Source organism: Cannabis sativa, chromosome 7, assembly GCF_029168945.1.
Source record: "Cannabis sativa cultivar Pink pepper isolate KNU-18-1 chromosome 7, ASM2916894v1, whole genome shotgun sequence".
NCBI classification, from domain to species: Eukaryota; Viridiplantae; Streptophyta; class Magnoliopsida; order Rosales; family Cannabaceae; genus Cannabis; species Cannabis sativa.
In genome coordinates this window covers 61,539,954-61,557,879 of record NC_083607.1, presented here as the reverse complement: position 1 = coordinate 61,557,879, position 17,926 = coordinate 61,539,954, and the positions used below count along the sequence as shown (strand labels likewise).

The following is a 17,926-nucleotide window of genomic DNA, read 5'->3' as shown; positions in this document are numbered from 1 at the left end:
AAATTCAAATAAAACCTTAATGTATTGTCAAGACCTTAGGATATTACACACAGGAACAAAAAAAATACAAGTGAAGCAGATTTACAGTGGTTTCATGACTGTATTGCTATGTAAAGACTTTGTGTGTAGTTTTGTTTGACAATTCAATGAACTTACTCATTTATCAAAAAAAAAAAAAAGTTTAAATAAATTACCATTTAACGAAACAGAAAGATTGGTAACTCTAACCAAAGAATATGCTTAGGGTTGTGCATAAATCGATCAAATTCACAATTGATTAATTCAATTACAATCGACCGTAATATTGAATATCTAATTGTAATCGAATTAAATTGGATGTTATTTTTAAATATTCAATTGAATCGGATCGGATGTTGAACGAAGTGCTTAAAATCCATCCAACATCCAATCAAACTAATTAATATTTTCATTTAATTTGAATGAGTAATTAAATTTTATATTGTTAGTCATAAAAAATAATATGTGAAAAACCGTGTTTTTGCAAATGTCAGTTGTATATACGAAAATATAAAAACTGTACGCGTTTGCAGCAGCAGAAAGTAATTCTGCTACAGCAGAACTGAACAGGCAGAATATAAATATTTGTTGGAAAAATAAATAACTTGACACAAGAGATTTATACGTGGTATCAGTGTTCTCCCGAACACTCCTAGTCCACGGGGCCACGCCCAGAGAATGAAATCAATTAATAAAGTATCAAAATTACAAAGACAATTGACTTAAACAAGTTTAGACTCCCTCTAAAGTATTGTCGCAATCCTTTGTAATCCACTTTATGAATCTGACTTCTTGAAACACCTTCAAGCCCGAACTCCCTTCGTCTTTGAAGTGCGAGTGCTTACTTCCTCCCGAAGTAAGGCTTCAACAAGTCTTCTCCCGAAGACCAAGTGCTTACTTCCTCCCGAAGTAAGGCTTCAACAAGTCTTCTCCCGAAGACCAAGTGCTTACTTCCTCCCGAAGTAAGGCTTTATCAAGTCTTCTCCCGAAGACCAATCTCTTGTTCAGTCAAGTAGTTCTTCACAACCTCTAGGATAGAGTAAGAACAGAAATAGAACAACTAGAACCTAGATGAACAACTAGGCTCTCACAAAACAAAGAAAGACTCTCTTCTCTCAAAAGATAAATGTAGAAAATGAATAATGGAAGAGGTAATTCGAATGGTTGCTCTCTAGGCTCTATTTATAGATCATAGAAACCAAAGAGGCAACCACAAGTTCGAATTAGTACCGTACAAAAACTTTCCTAAAGAAACACGATCCGCTACATCGTATCTTGTCGACGCAAAGAGATCCGACGAATCGGGAAACTTACTAAAATCGGGTCCGATCTTCTTTCAATGCTTGATTCCTGCCAAAAATAGATTAGATATTCTGATTGTATCAAGATACAATCGAAATCAATAAGGAAAAGGCAATAAACAAAGTTTCCCTAAAAAAGACAACTTTCCAAAAGAGAATTCCTTCTCTTTTGAGAAGTTTTCAACAAAGGAAAGTTCAGCTGAAAGTGCAACTTTCCAAACAAGGAAAATGGCAACTACAATCCGAATAAACAAGGTAAGAAATCGGTTTTGAATGCACAAGAATCTTACCATAAAAGAAAAAATATTTTGACAACTAACTTGCCAAAAAAAAGACTTTACAATCTCCCCCTTTGGCACTTTAGATGAACAAAATATTTTTTAACACAAAGTACCTGCAAATTGAAGTTAGCCATAACAAATAACTACTCCCCCTGAGTAACACAATCGAAAACCAACAATAACTAAAGAAACATGCTAACTTTTAAACCAAATAAATTCACAAGTACCAAGCACAACTCCCCCTGGAAAAAGGGTCTAGAGTTGATAAAAACAAATTGAATGCTCAATAAAATGCACATTAATTAAGAAATATTTTGACAACTAAATTGCCAAAAAAGGACCTAACAATCTCCCCCTTTGGCACTTTAGATAATCAAAATATTATTAATTAACAAACACATACAAAACAAAGTTAGCAAAATAAACATAAAAACTCCCCCTGAGAAGCACAACATTAAACCAAAATAAACAGCTAACTTTGACCAAAGATGAACACAAACACAAACCTCAACTCCCCCTAGACAGTTGAGTATACAATTACTCCCCCTTTTTGTTTATCTATAAGGGCCAAAGACAAAAAGAAATGAAAAGATAGAAATATGTCCAACAAAAACAAAAAGGAAGAAAACTTATGCCCCATAAAGCTTGATCAATGAGGACAACTGCTTGGACATCTCTTGTTGAACCTCCTCCATGGCAGCAAGACGATTGGAGCAGCAAGAAGAGCATTGGAGGGGGCTTGTTTAGATTCCACCATTTTCCTTTTTGGGATGCCCTAGGTTCTTTGTTCTCACCATTTTGATGTAAAAGAGACAATGAACAGCAAACAAGCAAGAGAGACAAAGAAATAGAATCAGGTAGGTGGTGAGAGTAAATGACAAAAATTGGTTGAAATAAACATGGGAGAGTTTAGCAAAAAGGAAACCAATTTCAAAATATTTGAGAAACCACCAGCCCACGATTACAAAAGGTAACTGCCCACTCCTTGCAACTTCTTTCCCTTTTTTTTTTAAAAAAAAAAAAAGGAAACTAGAATTACCAACAATATTTCCAAAAATAAGTCAATCTTTCAAGATTAAAGACACATTACCATATAAAGATTAATCTTTACTTGGAAAAATATCAAAATAAATCAAAGAAGAATGAATGTTGATACTTACCATTTATGCACAAGATTTTCTTAACCCATGAAGCAAGTCACACGCCTCCCTCTTTTTTTTTTTTATTTTTTATTAAAACCGAAAATAAAATACAATGTCTACAATAAATATATGTGATTCGAATCAAGCAAAGAAATCAAATATCATTGACAATTGACAAAATAAAATACATGTTATGTTTTTAAGGAAAATAACTAATTAGTATCTCATGAAATAATCATACTTAATTGATGTTGAGGAAAAAGATATGCATGTTACTGAAAATTGTGAACCAGGATTATCAATTTAATTTTAATAGAGGAGACTTACAGATTTGAACACACTTGTCAGACATAAGTGTGTGCAGTGAAAATAGGATCATTGTCCTTGGCAAGATTTTTCATTTTCGCCTTTTTCAATTTGATCCCGCAACTGGATGCTTTCACACCATACTGAAGGTAGCCCTTTTCTATGGTAGTGCATCCTCATCATAGTTGTTAATTACAATGTTCCAGCTTACTCATCAGATGGCTTTCACACCTCAGTATGGGTAGCTCTATTCCAGCAAGGGGCCTGACAAGACTGAAACAAAAAATTGCTCAACTCTGTATAAGAACATTATTTAATCCTAGACACACATAAAGAGTAACATGAACCTTTTAACACAACATCACAAAGTATGATCAGACTGAGATCCTAACTAATTATAATCCAAAAGTATAAACATGATTTGTCAAAATACAATGATAGAAGATTAAGAGCTAGAGATGAATCACATAACACTATTGTACAAAAATTATGAACAGATAAAATTAAACAATGCAAACTCCCAAAGACTTTCTGAGGGAGTCAAAGCGACTTGCATCTAGGGCCTTTGTGAAAATATCAGCTAATTGTTTTTCATTATCAACATATTCTAATTGCAATGATTTATTTTCAACAATTTCCCTGATAAAGTGGTGTCTTATATCAATGAGCTTTGTTCTAGAATGTTGAACAGGATTTTTGGAAATATTTATGGCACTAGTATTGTCACAAAAAATAGTCAAAACACCCAATTCAAACCCATGATCAATCAACATTTGCTTCAACCACAATAGTTGAGTACAACAACTGCCAGCAGCGATGTACTCAGCTTCGGCAGTGGATAAGGAGATGGAATTCTGTTTCTTGCTATGCCAAGATACTAGATTATTCCCAAGAAAGAAACACCCTCCATTTGTGCTCTTTCGATCATCAGCATTTCCTGCCCAATCTGCATTACTAAAACAAGCAAGATTTGAATTGGTATCTTTCGAGTACCAAATTCCATAATCAGGAGTGCTATTAACATATCTAATAATCCTTTTTACAAACTCGATACATGAGATTCCATAGGATTACTTTGATATCTAAGACACACTCCCACACTGTAATGTATATCGTGACAACTAGCGCTAAATACAAAAGACTTCCAATCATGCTACGATAGAGTGTAGTGTCTACCTTTACTCCATTCTCATCTTTTGTTAATTTCAGTGTGGTGCTCATAGGAGTACTTACCTGCTTAGCCGATTCAAGGCCAGCAAAGCCTCTTTGACCTGCATTCTTGTAAGACTCAGCCAGAGACTCCTCACAGATGTCAGATTCATCAGAATCAGAATTAGAATTTTCTTTTTCAATGGTATTATTCAAACATACCAATCTTTCTTTCACCTGTGAATCACAAACAAACTTGGAAGAAACTGAGGTTAGTGCAACATTTTTAGAAATATCTTCATCACTATCATTTCATCGTCACTCCATGTGACATTGAAACTTTTCTTATTCTTTTTCAATGTATTTGCACATTCAGATTGAATATGTCCAAAACCATCGCATTCCCTGCACTGAATTCCCTTTTTGTTAGTCATTGAAGGTTTTGAAAAAATATTACCTTTGGAGAATTTTGGAAAATTCTTTTTGTCACTTATCTTTTTTATGTATTTTTGAAAGTTTTTAGTTAAAACTTCCATCTCATCATCTTCTTCATCATCTGAAGTTTCTTTTTCAGCAACATTAAAAGCAATACCTTTACCTCTATCAAGAATGGACTTGGGTTTGTCCTTTTGCTTCGATTTGCTGATTCAATTCAAAAGTGCGCAAAGAACCCATTAATTCTTCCACCTTCATTGTGCTAAAGTCTTTAGCCTCCTCCATTGCTAAAAGTTTAGTATCGAACCTCTCTGGAAGAACTCTAACAATTTTTCTCACAAGAACAGAATCATCAAGTTTTTCACCAAGAGCAAAATATTCATTAGCAATATCAGATAGTTTTTCATAGAATTCAGTTAGGGTTTCATTATCTGACATCCTAAGATCATCAAATTTGGTCTGAAGCATAATATATCTAGAACGCTTAACATCAGAAGTTCCTTCAAACTGTGTTTGAAGGATCTGCCAAGCATCCTTAGCAGATTCACAAGAAGATATAAGCTTAATATAACCTTCACCTACTCCATTAAATATGGCATGTAAAGCTTTGCTATTATAAGCAGACAATTTATCATCTTCAATAGACCATTCAAGTTCGCATTTTAATTTAGAATTACCTTCGGAATCTACCACAACAAGAGGAGACCATCCTGAAAGAACCATCCTCCATGCTTTCTCATTTTGAGACTTGATAAAGGCTCTCATTCTAACCTTCCAATAAGGATAGTTGGAATCATTGAGGAGTGGTGGGCGAACAATAGAAGTTCCTTCTACAAAGGGAAACATATTGCAAAAACACAAGAAAATGTTGAAAGGACCACACTAAGAGTTTAGTGTCCCGCTCTGATACCAATTGAAAAACCGTGTTTTTGCAAATGTCAGTTGTATATACGAAAATATAAAAACTGTACGCGTTTGCAGCAGCAGAAAGTAATTCGCTACAAATAGAATCGAACAAAGAATATAAATATTTGCCGGAAAAATAAATAACTTGACACAAGAGATTTATACGTGGTATCAGTGTTCTCCCGAACACTCCTAATTCACTCGGCCACGCCGTAAAATGAAATCAATTAATAAAGTATCAAAATTACAAAGACAATTGACTTAAACAAGTTTAGACTCCCTCTAAAGTATTGTCGCAATCCTTTGTAATCCACTTTATGAATCTGACTTCTTGAAACACCTTCAAGCCCGAACTCCCTTCGTCTTTGAAGTGTGAGTGCTTACTTCCTCCCGAAGTAAGGCTTCAACAAGTCTTCTCCCGAAGACCAAGTGCTTACTTCCTCCCGAAGTAAGGCTTCAACAAGTCTTCTCCCGAAGACCAAGTGCTTACTTCCTCCCGAAGTAAGGCTTTATCAAGTCTTCTCCCGAAGACCAATCTCTTGTTCAGTCAAGTAGTTCTTCACAACCTCTAGGATAGAGTAAGAACAGAAATAGAACAACTAGAACCTAGATGAACAACTAGGCTCTCACAAAACAAAGAAAGACTCTCTTCTCTCAAAAGATAAATGTAGAAAATGAATAATGGAAGAGGTAATTCGAATGGTTGCTCTCTAGGCTCTATTTATAGATCATAGAAACCAAAGAGGCAACCACAAGTTCGAATTAGCAGCTGTACAAAAACTTTCCTAAAGAAACACGATCTGCTACATCGTATCTTGTCGACGCAACAGACCGACTCGTAATCGGGAAACTTACTAAAATCGGGTCCGATCTTCTTTCAATGCTTGATTCCTGCCAAAAATAGATTAGATATTCTGATTGTATCAAGATACAATCGAAATCAATAAGGAAAAGGCAATAAACAAAGTTTCCCTAAAAAAGACAACTTTCCAAAAGAGAATTCCTTCTCTTTTGAGAAGTTTTCAACAAAGGAAAGTTCAGCTGAAAGTGCAACTTTCCAAACAAGGAAAATGGCAACTACAATCCGAATAAACAAGGTAAGAAATCGGTTTTGAATGCACAAGAATCTTACCATAAAAGAAAAAATATTTTGACAACTAACTTGCCAAAAAAAAGACTTTACAATATGCATGTGTATATGAAAATTAACATTATTTAATTGGATGGATCAAATTCAATTCAATAGATAGTTTTGGATCTAAAATATTAGATGGATCCAATCCGATCTAATAAATACTAAGTCTAAAATATTGAATAAACTTAAATTAAACCACTAAAAATACAAGAAATGCATATAATAGACAGAATAGATCCAATTCAACATCTAGATGATTGAAACTAATTAGTTCGAATCATATGATAAAATCTAACGTCCAACATATAATTGGATCAGATCTAGATAGACCTAAAAATATTAAATGTGATCCAATAAACACTCATGCTTAGCCAAATCAAAAGCCACAACTAAAAGATTGTGAACCATTATTTATCAAAACTATCTCCAAAAAATTTAGACAATACATTTAGCACGCCCAACACAATAACGTGTCATAGTTAGTTTGTAAATTAAATATCTACAAAATAAAATAAGACAAGAAAATATAATTAGCCCCTAATACTGATATTAATAAAATTGATAAAAGAAAATTCTTAATACTTATAAGAAAATGACTCTTCTATATATTATTTTAAAATTAAACTTATCAGTAAAATTTTTGTAATTATAGGCCTTCAACGAAAATCGATCAACCTACAAAATAATAAAAATAGATATATAATACCAAAGAAAAATAGTAAATTAATCTATTTTAATATAATAAAAAATACTTAAAATATTTATATGTCAAAATTAAAAATCCGTTGAGGTAGAAATTATAAGTACAAAATGGACCACTTCTCTTAGCAATAGCATCCGGGTAATCTCATATTAACATGAATAATACTATAAAACTACCCTAAATAATTAAGAATAAATCGTGATTACAAACACAAAAGGCTTTAAATTATGAAAGATATCAAAGCTATCTATATATATCTATAATTGTGTTGTTAGGGTTGATGAGGTGGCACTCTAATCTTTCTTTTTTCTACCTAATCTATTTTTTCTATTTTTCAATTTTTTATTCACTTTTATTCTTTTAAATTGTTAATAATCTACTAACTACTAATAATATAGTAAAAACATCGTATTATTCAATAATACCAACGTATTATTCAATAATACCAACGTATTAAAAGATTTATGGCATTCTTAATTAATAAAAGTTAATCTATATTATTAATTTATTTCAGTTTTAATTTTGTAGTCAGACTTATGGTATTCTTAATTAATAAAAATTAATCTATATCATTAATTTATCAGTTTAAGTTTTGTGGTGTTGATTAGGTTGCATAAATTAATGATAAATTAAACTTAAACTGAGAAATTAATGATATAGATTAATTTTTATTAATTAAGAATACCATAAGTCTGACTACAAAATTAAAACTGAAATAAATTAATAATATAGAAAGAAAAAAAAAAGGAAAAAAAAAATACCATAAGTCTAACCTTATACAAAAATACTAATGCATCATTAACATATAATTTATGTCTCTATATAAAAATAGAAAAAAAAAAAAAAAGGAAAAAAAAATCTATGTTAAACCTTAGACATTATATTTGAAACGTTGAGTAAATAAAATAAATTTAAATGCATGCAAAATAATTAATGTAAAAGAGGTTATGGTTTTAAATTATAATAATCTTATGGTTTTAGAGAATTTATACATACATAAATGCCTAGCAAAAATTATACATCATACATTTTTATATTTCAACAATTAATAAATAATTATTACCATAAAGCCACATATGCATATAAAAAGAGTCATTTAGACTGTAAACATCAAACGATATATTTTTGGTCCTTTCGAAATCAATCTTAAGTTTCTCTGACAAATGTTATTTTAGTTTAGGTTTTCTTTCAAACTCATAATTCTAATATTTTTAGCATTTTATGGAGTGAAGTGACTCTATGTATGTGAAGTTCATGTCTATTTTGCTTTCAAGTTTTCTCATGCTTTCCCGTATGAACACTTTCTAAGTAGAATTGAGGAATTATTGAGTGAATGTGATTGATTGAAGGTTTCAGATGACTTTTCCACACCATCAAACAAATATCTTTTTTGTCTTTGTTTATGCTCTTCAGTATCTCATGTGTACCGAGTTTATAATAAAGTAGTAGCTCATACGACTATATATTGTGTTGTTGTTTGTTCTCTTCTTTTCCTTATATTTATAATTTTAAAATTTTACTTTATTTATAATATATATATATATACATCCAAATATTATATTTTATATTATATTACTTAATCGGTATTACTTAACAAGTATAAGAAAATTTACAAAACTAGGGCCAAAAATCCGCGCAAGGCGCGGCTTAGTTCCCTAGTTAAATTATGGTGCAGAAAACCTTCCAATGCAAACAAATTCTACATATGTCTACATTAAAATCCAAGATATATTTAATGTATATAAAAGACATTTATTTATTATTAAGAGAAAGTCTTGATTATACATCATTTCAAACACTATAATTAGGGGAATATTGTTATGTTCACTTTATATTAAAAAGGAATGTATGACTTTTTTTTTCTTTTTTTGAAAGGAATGTATGTGTGACTTTTATGTAATTGTAGTTTGTTGGAACTTGGAAGACTTTGTAGTAAACATTCATCCATCACACTCAATCGTGTTTTGGAATAATTATAATTTCATTTTATATATATAATAATATATATTAGAGTGATTTTAAGATATTTTACAAAATTTTAAAAATTTTAATTAATTTATAATATAAAAAATAAGATTTGGAAAGTATATTCAAATGTGCATACAATAAAATATGCACTAGTGCAACATAATGCTTGAAATCTTTTTTCACCATGTTAAATTTTTCGAAATTTTTAAAGATTTACTAGATATTTTAAATAAATACATTGTATATTATTATATAAAAGAATATTAATATTAAAATTAGAGCAAATACTATTTTAAACCATGTATTTTATAAAAATTAAAGATCAGACCATCTGATTTGTTAAATAACAATTCATACATGTATTTTTAAAATGGTACAAAATAGACCTTGAACTCAATTTTTGTCATTTTTTTAAATAACCAACTTGAAACCAATTTCTAACACGAACATATGCAAAAAAAAATATATACATTCTTGTCATAACACTTCTAGGTCAGGTTATTATTAAGTTTTAACAAAAATTAAGTTCAAAGTCTATTTCATATAATTTTGAAAAACACAGTTTGAATTATTATTTAATAAAACATAAGGTCCAATCAATAATTTTTGTAAAATATCCAAAATATTATTAGAAATTTTTATAGTAGGCCCCCTAAAGGATTGTTCTAGTACAATCCTTATTTGTTTCGGCATTCATGAGAATTTTTTAATCTAACTTCTTTTTATAATTGCATACGTTGTAGCTATTTAAGACCACTTGTAAAAATTTTACATTGCAAAAAATAAGATTTAAATAGTTACTCAAAATATATATATATGAAAAACAGTCGCGCGTGCAACAAAAATATATAAATCTTATTTTTGACACTGTAAACTATTCAAAATTTTCTGAAATTTTAGAGGTGATCCTAAAGAACTATAACGTATACGATCATGAAAAAAATTGAACTACAAATTTCTCTTGTATGCCGAAATAGATAGGAGATCTATCGAAACACCCTTTTAGGAGGTGCAACATAGACTTACCCAATATTATTTAGGTTAATTAGGATTTTTACTTTTGAATTTTGATGTGTACCAAATCATACCTCTAAACTTTTCTAATTGTTAAAAATTCTCCTATTGAGATTGTTGAATTTTAAAATTTTTGTCCAATTTCATTCAATTTTAATAATTCTGTAATTGTCCATGTATGCTCTCCAAACTTTGATATCTATCATCATTCGCTTAAATTTAAATCCAACAATCTCAATTATTTAAAAACATTTTTAACGACCTTAAAATTTTAGTAACATAATTTGGTATATATCAAAATTCGGGACAAAAATCTTAATAAACCTAATATTTAACCTTAAAACAATCTAGATGTCAAAAATCATCAAACATTGATGCACCATGGAACTTCCCAAAAACATAAATCAAAAATCAAAACTTTACAAAAACAAAAAAGAAAGATGAGACCAGTCAACTTGGAATGGTGCCTAAGATTCTACGTCACATATTATAACCCAAAATAAAAAACGCGTTTTTAGCCATTATTACAGTCAAAAGCATAAGAAGAAGAAGAACAAGAAGAAAGAACACAACAACATAACCCCATCATCAACCCTTTTCTCAACAACTCCACAAAAAGTCCAACCTTTAACCCCATTGAACCAAAACCCAACCCAAAAAAAGCTTAAAAACTCAAAACCCAGATATATTTCATCCTCTTATTGCACAAAGATTCAATCTTTTTTCTTCTTCTTCAGAAAATGATATCAATCCATTGACCAATCAAACCAACAAAAATCAAACCACCATGGCTGATAATAAGTTAATGAGGGTAGTTACAGCTAGTTCAAGCTCAGATGCTTTGACCACCACACTTTGTAACTCAATCCAAGCTTTGGGTAGGGGATTTGATGTTACTTCTGATATTAGGCTTCTTTACTGTAAAGGGGCACCTGGGTCAAGGCTATTGAAGCTTGATGAGGTTGAAAAAAGGGATCTTGTTCTCTCTAATGGAGTTGTTGTACCTAATGTTCCAGCTGATATTGATTGCTCTCCTGGTAAAAGAGCAACTGAGAAAGTTCCTGTTTGCAATTTCCATGAGGTAATTTTCATTTTTGATTTGTTTGGGTTTTTGTTTCTTCTTGATTTTGGTTTTGTTGTATTGCTAAAAATGAAAACTTTCTATTTGGGGAAGATTGAGAATTTGAATCTGTTTGCTTGGATAGTTATTTCAAAGTGTTTAGTACTTAAATTTGATGTTGAATATTGGGTTTTTAGGATTGGTAATTCTGTTTCTTTCATTCCTTTTTAAGGTTCTATTTGGTCTTATATTCCCTTTTCAATGGTGCTTCTTTTAGGAGTATTGAAGATTGATTGAACTTCTTAACTCCACATTGCTTTTGGTAGAATGGCATTGATAATTAGTGTTTTTCAGAACATAATTATTCATGTCATAATGTGAAAAATACACTCTTGTTCTTTCATTTAGTAAGTTATTGTTAGTGAATATGATGTGTTTTTGATAATCTTGGTTGCAATTTGATGTGAATATCAAATGCTGAACCAGTCTATTCATGAACTCTATAGCTTCTAAGTTCAAATTGATGTGTTCCCATGTCTTTGTTGGCAGTTTTTATTAGTTAATAATCATCATTAGTGTGAGGCAATGATGATATTAGGAACTATATTTTGAAACTCATTGATTTTCTACAAAGATTCTTTAGTTATTGGAACCAGCTTCGCCAACGTTTAAGAAGCCGTCATTAGAGTTTGTAATTTCTTTTCTCATGGATAGACAATGCTCACTAAATCTTCTCAAAAGATTTCGATTTCCATTGTTGTTTTCCCTTGACTGTGAAGAAGTCCTAAAACTATTTTTAAGATATTCCACTTACCTTATTCCTTGAATGCTTGAACTATCAGATGGCGGAGTACTTCAATAAGAAATCAGATATCTCGGGCAACATTCCCCTTGGAAGTTTCAATTCAATGTTCAATTTTACCGGTTCCTGGCAAGTTGACGCTGCAACTACCAAATCTCTTGCCATGGTTGGATACATAATTCCTCTTTTTAAAGTTAAACTAGAAAAGCCGAATTTAGTATTGCGTGAGGAAGTTAAGCGAGCCGTTCCTTATTCTTGGGATCCTGCAGCATTGGCAAGGTGAGAACACTTTCACTTTACACTTATTAAAACATTGAATCCTATGAACTCGATATCTTTTGCTGGTAAGCAAACAAGAACAAATGAGAATGAGTTTCTATATCACTTCCACAAATCAAACATGTATCCTCGCTTGTATCTCCAAACCGAGACAGCCTATCCCTTGTTTGAAGTCTAGTCCAAGTGGCCAGCCAAGCTATGAATTGATTCTTTGAAGCACTACATCTATTCCAAACAATAGCAATCCAGATCTTTTTCTGTACTCTAGGCCAGATTTTCGAATATAACAATGACACCCCAAATTTCATTTGAAGCAGGTCATCTTTTTCCATTTTGTCTTTAATAATCTCTTTCGCCATAACAACCTTTCTCCAATTCCAGCTACTCCCTTGTGAAGCCAGCCACATAGCTCCACCAGTCACTTCCTTTTAAGTAAATCGAGAAAATCCAATGAACTCGATATATATTATCAGCTAAACTAGTATTGAAATGCTAGTTTAACCGTAACATGGATAAATAGTCCACCGAAAAACTCTGTTTTGTGTTTGCCTCTAGTAACAGTTTATGAAGGAACGGCGCCTTAAAACCACTTGTTCTGCAACTCTTTTCATAAAGTATTTAAATGTCCGATTGCAGGCATTATTTCGTATCTTTGATATTGTGAACAATTTGGTTTGAATAACAGAAACTAACAGACACATTCCATTGTTTTTTCTCCCTTTCATTCTTCAGTTTCATTGAAAATTTCGGAACACATATTGTTACTTCTGCAACAATCGGTGGAAGAGATGTAGTTTACATAAGGCAACACCAGTCATCCCCTTTGACAGCATTGGATATAGAGAATTATGTGAAAGACATGGGCGATCATAGATTTCAGGACTCGAATAGTCAGTCAACCGTCGGCCCTTTAAAATACAAAGACAAGGTTAGTATTTGTAACAATTTCCTTAACCGAAAAAAATCAATTTTCCTGTTGATAATTTCATACACTGAGTGTATATTATCTGTTATTTTTGGCCAAAGTCTCTTCCTAATTCAGTTTTCTGCGGCAGGATGTTACAGTAATTTTTAGAAGACGAGGGGGAGATGATCTCGAGCAAAGTCATTCGAAGTGGGCAGAAACTGTAGGATCAGCACCTGATGTAATTAACATGACATTTACTCCAATTGTTTCTTTACTTGAAGGAGTACCTGGAATAAAGCATTTAGCTCGTGCGATCGAGCTATATTTGGAGTGTAAGAATCAATCTAAAACTTACTTTATCAAACCAGACATGAAGAACATAGCTTTATTTCCTAATCTATCATGTTAGGTGACGGGCAGCAGCTCTTTATACGAGAAAAGCTTTAGTTTGGCTCGGCTTCTGCTTCTGATTTTAGCTTCTCAGGACGCTCTTTTTGAGAAAGTTTCTAAAATTAGCTTTTGTTAAACAAACCTTTTAGAACTGAAAGTTGAAACTCAATAGTTGCTCGAACAGTAGTAAAAGTGTTTTCTGAGCTTCAGAAGCCCGAAAGTAGCTTTTTTTAGAATCCCAACCAAACAAGGCCTAAGTAATTTGGTAGTTTATTAGAAGATATTTAAGTGTTGTAGCTCATTGACTATTTATATATTAGTAGTTGTTGACTTTTCCATTTGTATGTTAATACTTAATACTACCAAGTTACCAACTTTGATTTATATCTATAATATATTCTTTGTTCAAAGTATGTCCTTTAAGTTAAATATTTGACATTATTTTCTTAAATATTTGGCCAGTCAAACCACCGATCGAAGATCTACAGTATTTTTTGGATTTTCAAATCGCTCGAGTTTGGGCTCCCGAGCAGAATAACCTGCAAAGAAAGGAGCCCGTTTGTTCGTCTCTTCAGTTTAGTTTGATGGGTCCCAAGCTTTATATCAGCCCTGATCAGGTATATCTCTTACTCTTTAAGACTTGTGGTAGAAGACATAATATTTTTCCCCATTTCATCGAAACAGAGAATATTAAATAAAGATAAATTCTATTCTGGACCCTGTATTTTGTAAATATTATCGATTAGACAATTCAAACTCTGTATTTTACAAAATAATACCTGAGTTAATTTTTTATCAAAATAAAACTTAATAATAGCTCGACTTTGAGGTATTATGACCAGATTAGTTACATTTTTTGTATCTGTTCGTACTAGAATCTAGTTTCAGCTTAGCTATAATTAAAAAAATAACGAAAATTGAGTTTAAGGTATTATTTCGTACCATTTGAAATATATAGAGTTCGATTTATCATTTAATAAAACAGAGCGTCCGATTAATTTTTGTAAAACACAGTCTAAAATAGTATTTGCTCGGGAAATAATACTAAAAGAAGTGGGAAACTTATAGGAAGCACTGAACATTTCAATTTTAAGTGTATATGTTAGTTTTATTTAAGAAAGGTTGTATATTCTTACAGGTAACAGTTGGCCGAAAGCCAGTCACTGGGCTAAGACTAGCTCTAGAAGGGATCAAGCAGAACCGACTCACCGTACATATACAGCATTTAGTGTCTCTTCCCAAAATCCTCCAACCTCACTGGGATACACACATAGCCATCGGTGCACCAAAGTGGCAAGGTCCAGAGGAGCAAGATAGCCGATGGTTCGAACCAATCAAATGGAAGAATTTCTCTCATGTAAGCACCGCACCAATAGAGTTTACAGAGTCTTGCATAGGAGACCTTTCTGGTGTTCACATAGTAACTGGAGCTCAGCTCGGTGTTTGGGATTTCGGTGCCAAAAATGTTTTACACCTCAAACTCCTCTTCTGCAAAGTACCCGGTTGCACAATAAGGCGATCTGTTTGGGATCACAACCCGACCGCTCCATCTTCAGTACAGAAACCCGACGGTTCTTCATCATCATCATCATCATCACAAGTAAACAACAAAACCCCAGAAGATAAAAAGGAAGATAGCTCAACACAAGCTGGAAAACTCGCCAAAATTGTTGACTCGACAGAAATGTCAAAGGGTCCACAAGATATTCCCGGTCATTGGTTGGTAACAGGTGCTAAGCTCGGTGTAGACAAAGGAAAGATCGTTATGCGAGTGAAGTACTCTTTGCTGAACTACTGACCATTTTTTTTCTCCCTTTCTTCGGATTTTGTAACTTTTTTAGGCTTTCTTAGTAGGAATTTTTAGTTGAGCATTCTTTGCACAGGCAGTTGATGATCCTGTTCTTTTGTACATGTTCATTTTGTTTGTAAACCATTTTCGGTTACTGTCACAACAATCATTATTTGTCTGAGATTTTTCATTCTTATAATTTGTTATAACTAGAAGTTATGTTGTTGTTGAGTAATAATATATATAGTTGTTTTAGTTGATAGATATACATACAATGATATGAATTCATATTTATGATAATATTTTCTCATTGAACAACATTAGTAGAATATTAAGGTCTTTTTCTTTTTCCTTCATTTTGAATCTAACCATACTATCAACAACTCGAACGTGAAATGGTAATGTCCATTTTTTATTGTTGAGAATTATGGGGTTCCATCTCAAAACCAATTGGCAATGAGTGGAGTAGCCCATGTTCTTATATATGGCTCAATTCTCTACCATTTATTCCATGTGGGACATTGTCCACAATATTCCCCCTCAAGATGATGGCTATTTTTTGCTCATCAATCTTGAACCGTATCAGAGTGGACATGGTCACTATCTGTATAGGTGCGGATCGGATATGATCACTTGCCCGCAAGGGATATGGCTCTGATACCATGTTGAGAATCATGGGGTTCCATCTCAAAACCAATTGGCAATGAGTGGAGTAGCCCATGTTCTTATATATGGCTCAATTCTCTACCATTTATTCCATGTGTGACATTGTCCACAATATTTATGATACTAATTTCTAACTCGACACAACTCAACATAATATATAATTTCGAAAATTGCAAATAACTATGAGGGCTTGAATCTGGGGAGAATTCAAACCCTGGACTCTTAAGTTATGAAAGTCTGTTTAGCGAGTGGCTTGATAGGTCGATTTACCAAGAGTTAGTTAAGTTTTTGTTATTTACCGTCTTTGTCCAATTATATTAGTCGACTGTGTTCAGTTAGAATCTTACTTTAACTATCTATCTTCAGCTGATTTATTAATGTGAATATACATGTCATTAATTTTTCTCTTGTTTTCATTCTCAACATGGTGTTAGAGTAGCTTTTTTTTTTTTTTTTTTTTTTCTTCTTATTCTATTCTTTGTTACTTCTTGATTCAACTTCAATAGCTGCTCAAACAGCTCAAGTCTTCAATCATGTTGTTTTGCTCACAAAGTTTTTGCTAAGTTTGATGATAATAATTTTTTATTTTCGCGTTCCCAATATCTCTCAGTAATTCGAGGTCATCGTCTTCAAAATTTTATCTCTGATTATTTTCAATTTTTGGTCCCTCATTTGTTGTAAATATTAGGTGTGTGTATATAATGATTATTATGTGGTCGCATAAAGTGACTCTTCTGATTCTGACAGGTAATATTTTTACTGGAAAACTACTATTATAAAATTAGAATTAAACATATCATCTTCTATACTTGAATTATAATAACCAAAAAAAAAAAATACATGTTGCCTTAAATTAAAACCTTACATTGACTTTATCATCATAATATGTCCAAATAAGATTTTTTTTTTGAAAATTAATTTAAACATATATATTATTCACTAAGATGCACTCATACTCAATACTATGTGTAACACACAATAAAAAAAATACTCAACTCACAACTATCTAAAATATTATTTGATAAAAAATTATAAAATTAATAAAAATATTATTTTAGAATGTAACACTAAAAATAAACAATATTTTCACTCATTACTTTTTTTTTTTCAAGGGTATTTTCACTAATTACTCTTCACCAATATTGTTAGATAGAAGTAGACTCTATACATAATAATTGTAAATTGTATATATGTGGTAATATGGAGAAGTGACAAATGGTTATCTAATTAGATAGTCTCAAAAAGTCCAACCACATTGTGCAAGTGGTAATAATTGCTTCTACTAATATATCTTTTTTTGTTTGGGTGAAACCTATTACAATCTTTCGATTATCTTGGCCCTTCTGAGGCTAATTTGCTGTAAGTGGTGTCATTTGTGTGATGAAAATCCTCGAGTAGTTACTGATGACTTAATTAAAGCAGATTGAAGTATAAAATCTTTATAGCTAGCACGTGATCTCCAAAATTATCAAAATGACCATAAAAATAGGGAAGAAATCTACAACAAAGATTCCCAATTAACATTTTCCATAATCTTTCATAGTAATGGACCACATTGATCCCCAAAACTTAACTATCAAGATAATTGGCTTTAGTTATAGGCACTACTTGACATGTCTTTTTTATAATAATAATAAAAAAAAGAGGTTACTTTGACTAGCTTGTTTGAACATTC

General features: G+C 31.7%; 1 protein-coding gene across 1 annotated transcript; it reads left to right on the top strand.

Moving 5' to 3' along the window:
* Positions 1–10,748: 10,748 nt before the first annotated feature.
* On the top strand, positions 10,749–15,840 carry LOC115697548 (MACPF domain-containing protein CAD1). The gene is made up of 6 exons (XM_030624610.2): positions 10,749–11,439; positions 12,261–12,499; positions 13,232–13,427; positions 13,555–13,738; positions 14,259–14,413; positions 14,935–15,840. Exons 1-6 carry the CDS (start codon positions 11,146–11,148, stop codon positions 15,592–15,594), a joined length of 1,728 nt encoding a protein of 575 aa, XP_030480470.2. The 5' UTR covers positions 10,749–11,145; the 3' UTR covers positions 15,595–15,840.
* Positions 15,841–17,926: the final 2,086 nt, after the last annotated feature.

Excerpts from the sequence above, each read along its gene's own strand:
- LOC115697548 (XM_030624610.2), top strand. The coding sequence starts at position 11,146 with ATGGCTGATAATAAGTTAATGAGGGTAGTTACAGCTAGTTCAAGCTCA. Across the intron at positions 11,440-12,260 it reads CTGTTTGCAATTTCCATGAG|ATGGCGGAGTACTTCAATAA; the intron begins GTAATTTTCATT and ends TTGAACTATCAG. Across the intron at positions 14,414-14,934 it reads TTTATATCAGCCCTGATCAG|GTAACAGTTGGCCGAAAGCC; the intron begins GTATATCTCTTA and ends ATATTCTTACAG.